Here is a 7,120-nt window from a genome sequence, read left to right on the forward strand (position 1 = left end):
AGCCCAACACTCATTTTTTTTTTTTTTAATTTACAACAACAGATATGTGTCTGCTATCATGGCAAGATACAGAGTTTTTCAGTGTTCTATAGATCCTCTGGCACTGAGATTGCTAACGGACTAGGAAGCCCTGTGCTAAGACATCTTTTTATTCCACGTGCTAACGCATGGAACATAGGGATGGAGAAGCCTGCCCTGCCATCTTCAGGAAGGCAGGAGCGCAAGGGAGGGCAACTGTACCCCGGTGAGGCAACAACACAAAGGAGCACCCAGGGCAGCCTTGGCAGTGAGGAGGCACAGGGAGAGAGGACTGACAGGGGGAGGAGGAAAGGAGGACAGGGGGGGAGGGAGGGCAGTCTGTCAGGAGGCAGTCTGTCGGGGGGGGGGCTTCGGAGGTGGCTCGCTTCATGGACAACAGGAAGAAGTGAAGATTGGACCAGAGGCACTTGAATGGGCAAACTCGTTTCTTGTTGCTAGAGTGTGGCTGGTGAAACAGAGGTGCGGGGGCTCGGGTGAGAGGTGTGGCAGCTGCTGGAGCTGAGGAGGCAGCAACAGGGGATCAGAGAGGGCCTCGCTTCTCTGCTGAGAGCCAGGATTCTCTCTGCGGAGCGTGAGGGAGAAAGGACGCCACAGCTGCCAGATGAAGAATCGCGAGGACTTGGACCCTGGCTGTGACAGGAAACTTTTGCTGTGTGGGTCTCGGAGTCCTCATCTGTTAAATGGTTAATAACAGCGATGGTTACCACATGAAGTTACTATGACGATGAACTGTAATGGGGTAGTATTTGAGAGTCATTTGCCTCACTGCCTGCTTGGAAAACATTGTGCTCTTGGCATCATGAGGTGCGGGGTGTTAATCCAAGCAGTTTACATGAGGGGGGAAGCAAAGAAGAATAGAAATCAGACCATCTGACGAACATGAATTTAGAATAAAGAACATTAAAAGATAGTTCTGCCATTGGCTTCTTTGTTTAGATCCCGAGAATCAATGCCCACTGTCTCCATGGACAAACCCTGAAGTCTGAATGTCTTAATACACAGGGTCCGTTCCTCATCTACTGTCCAGGGCAGGCTTCAGCACCTATCTCCCAGGGCTGTTCCAGTGGGTGTCTCGGGATCTTAGGCTTTTCTTAGCAAGGACATATGGGATGCATGGCTGCCAAGGTCACAGAGATAGAAGAAAAGGCCACTCAGGCTCCTAACTGCTTCATCATTCCAGATCTATCTCTCTTCAATGGCCAGTACTGGTCTATGGCTCCAAACACTAGTGGAATCCCAAAGGAGGCTGGGAGATGAAGAGAGTGGGGCTCTCTGTCATCCCGTGATCATTCTGGAACAGGCTGCCTCAGCTGAGGTGCCCACTCACCAGGCTGAGAGTTCCTTTGCCGTTGGCCAGAGCTGGGAGGCACCGGGCACACTCTCCAGAGCCCATGCAGACACACTTCCCTTTCGGTTTTGACAACAACCCGGAGCACATTACCATAAGCTACATGATGCTGCACATTGCAATTAGGTCTTTAAAAAAAACCCAAAAAACAAAAAACAACTGTTAAGAGGCATTTTGTTTAGCTTGGAGAGTTAGCTATACAGTAACCAAGTTTTTCCTTTGAATATGTAAATTCATTAAGCATATCAAGCAAAAGGATAAATAGCAAAGCTGATAGAGAGAAACAGCAGACATATGGAAAACATTGGCAAATCACACACTCACAGCATCCGGCAGAGCTGACTAGAGCAGCCCAACATCAAGAGAGCAAACATCAAGCCAGGAAGTCAAATGGGAAAGCCCTGTTGAGACAGGGCTGGAGTCCCAGTGGAGAGTCCCAGGAGGAACAGAGATCCAGTCAGGCTCTTAAGCACAAAGTGCAGGTAGACACCTAACTGGACACTTGCAGTCATCCAGCAGAAATGACTGGGGAGGTCGAGGCAGCCAGCAGGAGTTCCTGATTGAACGCTTTTCACCATGGATGAGCATTGCACAGCCGAACTCCTGGCTTCTCATTCCCTCTCCAGCTTTTTTTACATCATGGGGCGAACAATAGTAACCTCTGTTGGAAATGGCTGACCTTCTAGTTATTGTCAAGGATACAGTGGTTTTATTCGGGCGGTTCAGCTCATCCATTCTTTCTCTGTCACAGAGTGAGGGAGGCCGGCTCATCCTGGATGAGGAGGAGGAGGACAGTTTGAGGCAAACATGCCTGGGTCTGAAATGAGGAGGAGGGAACTGTTTTCAGACCCAGCTTCCCAGTGAGCTCCAAAAGCACATGCCAACTTACCAATCTGATATAAGTTACAAGAAGAGAAGGACAATCTTTCTGGATTTGGGCAATTTAAGTCTATTGAATGATAAACTGGTGAGGCCCTCAGTGTCTCTCAAAGGCTGTGTGTTAGGACTCTGGTTTCCATGAGATATGTAACCAACACGAGCTCTTTAGTTAAAAAGGCTCTGGACACCTGAGGCTTTCACTGGTTTAGAATAAGAGGAGTATTTAACGTCTGATATAAAGGCTAAGTTTCTCTTAGCTACTCTGGTTTTATTGGAAAGTACCTCATTTACGAAAACATTTTCTGCCCATATGTGAAAAGCAAGAAATAGTAGTAAGTTTAAAAAGCCAACCATCCTTAACCCCCGCTCAGCACCACACGAGGGAAGGGTCGGGGCTTACAGCAGCCTTTTGTCAGCAGAAAGCGGGACTGCCTTTGATGCTGTTAACATCATGGGCCACCCGTTCATCTATTTATGAATCCTGCCTTTGTTTGTTTGTTTGTTTGTTTTGTTTTGTTTTGAGATGGGGTCTATCTGTGTATCCCTGGCTATCTTAAAACTCACTCTATAAACCAGGCTGGCCTTGAACTCTCAGAGATCCACCTGCCTCTGCCTCCCAAGTGCTGGGATTAAAGACACGCGCTGGCGCTCCTGGCTTGCATTTCATTTTTTTAAAGGAAAAATGTTAAGGGTCACAGAGTGGAGGTACAGTACTTTCCCACATGCCCTCTGCCCTCAAGGCACAGCCTCCCCCTCGTCAACGAACCCCTCAAGTGGCACATCGATATGGCTGGCACATCGATATGGCTGGCACATCGATATGGCTGGCACATCGATATGGCTGGCACATCGATATGGCTGGCGAATGGCATCATTGCCACTCGGGTCCACCGTTCACTCGCTGTTGGTCATTGTTGCTTGTTTGTCTGCGTGTGCACACGCGTGTGTGAAGTGCCAAGGATGATGTCGGGCGCTTTTCTTTGATTATGCTTTACAGCCTGATGCAGCGTCTCTTCCTTCGCTCCAGGGCCCGCTGGTTGGGCTAAGTGTAACTAGCCAGCCTGCTCCAGGAATCCCCTGTCTCTACCTGTCTCTCCGGACCACACGCAGGCCACCCACCACATCCATCTGGCACTTCCGTGGTTGTTGCTGACCCAAACTCCGGTCTTCACAGATGAATGGCACACACCCTATCCTCCGCGCATGCTCCTCAGCTCCGGGGCAGGACACCTTATGGGTTTGGATAAATGGACGGCAACATTCACCCACCACTGACTGCCTCATACTGCCTTGAATCATCTTGCTGTCCACCCACTACTAAGTGTGTTGACAGGCTAACAAATCTTGCACTAGAGATCTAGTTAGCTTTTGGTTTTAATTTTTTTTTTTTTTTTTTTTTTTTTTTTTTGAGACAGTGTAGCTCTGTAGACCAGGCTGGCCTTGAACTCTCAGGGATCCTCCTGCCTCTGCCTCCCTGAGTGCTGGGATCAAAGGTGGGCGCCACTACATCTGGCTTCTGCTGCCTAACTTTTTTTTAAACGTAAAAACCCCTCCAAACTAACAATTTTTCACACTTAGTTTCTCGAGAATGGAGGTTCTAGGGCAAAAACAATCCAGTTTAAACTGATACGTTTGCAACTTCCATCCCCGAGTGGCCTTGTCCGCCTTTGGTTGGAGAGCTCTGGGTTTGAAGGGAGACATTCCTGCCTTGCTCTACCAACCTAGGGACAATTCAATCCAAAACAGGTCCTCCAGGGCCGGAGGTGACACAGCAACCTGCTATCAGAGGCAGGTGCAGGAAGCCCCTCTCCTGGGCCTCAGCCACCTTTGATCTGCCCACGTCCCCACATATCAGAAGCCTCCGAATGACGTGTGTCACTTGTGTGTCTCCCCAGCTGTAATAAAGGCAGTGCAGGGGTGGGGACCTCCTGACTCACGAAGCCACCACACGTCCTCAAGGGAAGGCAAGAAAAGAGCATTTTACCTGTTCCCTCTCTTCGGAAGAGGAGACATGGCCCTGGGGAGACAGATGTCTCTGTGTTTTCAGGAAAAGGTGACTACAAAGGCTACTTTTGTAAGCCAATGTCCTATAAGGGTTATGTTCTTTAAATATCTTATTTTTCTGGTCTAAATGGCTAGCACTAATAAACTCTTGTTCTTGTTGGGGAAAAAAAAACAGGCGAAAATTGAGTGGGGTGAAATTGAAATAACAAAATGTTGAAAAGCCTGAAGTTTCTTAAGGGGCCGTTGAACCCAAGCCTCCCCACCCCCAGCACAGAGAGCCCACTTCCTCCCCGTGGGTCTGCCTGAGGTTCCTCTATCTGTCCATCTTCTCCTGGCGCCGCCATCTTCGCCACTCCCGATACCCACGTCACACTGTGCGATGTGGGCAGTGGCATGGCTGTTATTATGCCCTCTGATGGGCTCGCTGGAGGCCGAGTCACTGCCCCAGGGTGTGCCTGATCACTCCAGGACGCCCCGGGGGGGGGGGAAGGCTCAGGGACTACCGAGGAGCCTGCGGCTCCTTCCAGGACGCCCCAGGGGGAAGGAAGGCTCAGGGCCTACTGAGGAGTCCCGCCTGCGGCTCCTGTTGCTTTCCACATCATCCCCAGTGTTCCTGGTGCCAAGGCCTGCTCTGTGCCGAAGGTCCGGCCTGGGCCGTCAGTCAAAGGGCCGTTTCTGAAGCAGAGCCAGCCTGGCCGTCTGCTCACTTGGAGCCCTCTGCCCCCGTCCTCCACAAGCCCGGCCCACTGGAATTTTCTGAGGAAGATCTTGGTAGTGATGACCTACGTAATTGGAGGGAAGCTGTAGAGATAAGGTTGGGAAATTATTATAATGCAGGAGATGAGCACAGGCAATTCGGGGTTTGGGGCCATTTTATAGGGGATTTGTGGACAGGTAAAGGGAAGAGACAGGAATCTTTGCAAGTGAATGGTAATTTCCTAAATGAAGGACCCAAGAGGTCCTCCCACCCCGCCCCAGTGACCCAAAAGGGGGGTTCTAACATACAAATTAGCTGACTCGACCCTGTCCTCCCAAGCAGGGCTATTTAAGGGGGGAGCTGGGCCAGGAGTGCAGCTGCATCTGTGCCCCAAGGCCTGCCTGCTGCCTCCCTGCCAGTCCTTGCCCGCCGCCAGCCATGAGCCGCCAGTTAGGCCTGTATCCCGGTGCCGAGCGCCTGGGCTTCAGCGGCTGCTCCGCCGTCATCTCCAGCCGGCTCAGCAGCAGCCGCGCCTCGGTCCGGGCCGGGGTCAAGGGCTCGGCCACGTTTGGCAGCAGGAGCCTGTTCTGCGTGGGGGGTGGCCGCCGACTGGCACTGAGTGCTGCCGGGCGGAGCGGTGGCTTCACGAGAGGCCACGGAGTGGCCAGTGGTGGACGTCCCGGGGGCTTCGTGGGCACCGTCTTCGGCAGCTCGGGGCTGGGGCCCACGTACCCATCCGTGTGCCCGCCCGGCGGCATCCCCCAGGTCATTGTCAACAAGAGCCTCCTGGCCCCCCTCAATGTGGAGCTGGACCCTGAGATCCAGAAGGTGCGCACCCAGGAGCGGGAGCAGATCAAGGCCCTGAACAACAAGTTCGCCTCCTTCATCGACAAGGTGAGTTCTTCGGCTTCTGCCAGCCTGGCATTGGCAGGTGCTGAGTGGGGGTACACCTGCTCTGCCACTGGGAACTGGGGCGAGCTTCCCGTCTGCATCTGTCAAGGGGGCTTAGGGACGTATCTTCCCTTGAGGGAAGGCTTTGGGAAAGACTGCACTCCTGTGGCACGCGTCCCACGAGGGCCTCCCAGGTTAGACCAGACATTGAGGACGCACATTCAGAACAGGGGCACTGGAGGGGCAAAGGCCAGCGGGTGTCATAAGGCACAGATATAAAAGGAGGGAAGGCGGGTTTCCCGAAGAGGGGAGAGAAAGGGGCCGGAAAATTCAATCCCAGTTTAGGGACATTGGCAGGGAAGGCAGAGCAAGGTATGCAGCAATGGGTAACCAGCAAGGTGTCTTTGGGGCTTCAGTGACAGGGACCCCAGTGAGTGGAAGAAGAACAGGAAACGGGCTTCTCTCTCTTCCACCCCATCAGAGAGCTCTTGACTTCCACCCTGTCAGAGCGTGTTAGGGACATGATAGCAACAGTTGGCTCAGACAGAGGCATTCCTGGGCTTCCCTGGAGACTCTCACCAACTCGAGGCTTCTGAGTTTGTTTTTCTGGCTTTTATGTGAAGGGATCAAGGCTGGAATAATTAGAAATTAGCCTGTGTTCATAGAATAATGTGTTTTTCTCCTCTTAACTCCTCTACTCAAGCATGCTTCCTCTGTCCCTGCGCTCAGAAACAGGTAGGAGAGGAAGGCAGGTGAGCAGCAGAGGACCAGAAACGGGAGAAATCCTGAAATGTGTGAGAACCGACTTTGAACAAACTGAAAAATTAACCAGTAGCATCTAAGTTCCTAGAGAAAAGGAGCATTGCTCCCCACCCTGAACGCCCAATTTCCCCCTCACTCCCCAGTTCCCAGCATCTTCAGCAAGAGAAACTGAGCCAGTCACATGACAGCTTCACCAGAGAGATGACACCACTGCCCAAGCTTGGCTCCCACATTTCTTTTAGACTGTGTCTTCTTCCCTGGAACTCTCAGAGTCCCTTCAGATAAACCTTCATGTTCTCCTGCCTCGCTCTTAAGAGCCAATAGCATGGGGAGCTGTGGATGGCTGTGGGTCTGGGTTCCAGGTGTCTGTGGGTCTGGATTCCAGGTGTCTGTCGGTCTGGGTTCCAGGTGCGCTTCCTGGAGCAGCAGAACCAGGTGCTGGAGACCAAGTGGGCGCTGCTGCAGCAGCTGGACCAGAGCAACTCCAGGAGGAGCCTGGA

The 7,120-nt window shown here is 52.2% G+C and overlaps 1 protein-coding gene across 2 annotated transcripts in view; it reads left to right on the forward strand.

The window, feature by feature from the left end:
• The first annotated feature begins 5,405 nt into the window (after positions 1-5,405).
• Positions 5,406-7,120, forward strand: part of LOC110566748 (keratin, type II cytoskeletal 72) — a 9,821-nt gene continuing 8,106 nt past the window's right edge. For both annotated transcript variants that reach the window (XM_060390539.1, XM_060390540.1), the window contains exons 1-2: positions 5,406-5,861; positions 7,029-7,120. The exon at positions 7,029-7,120 is cut by the window's right edge and continues 123 nt beyond it. In XM_060390539.1, coding sequence (XP_060246522.1) covers positions 5,406-5,861; positions 7,029-7,120 — 548 coding nt within the window. The remainder of the gene's footprint in view (positions 5,862-7,028) is intronic.

Source organism: Meriones unguiculatus, chromosome 8, assembly GCF_030254825.1.
Source record: "Meriones unguiculatus strain TT.TT164.6M chromosome 8, Bangor_MerUng_6.1, whole genome shotgun sequence".
NCBI lineage: Eukaryota > Metazoa > Chordata > Mammalia > Rodentia > Muridae > Meriones > Meriones unguiculatus.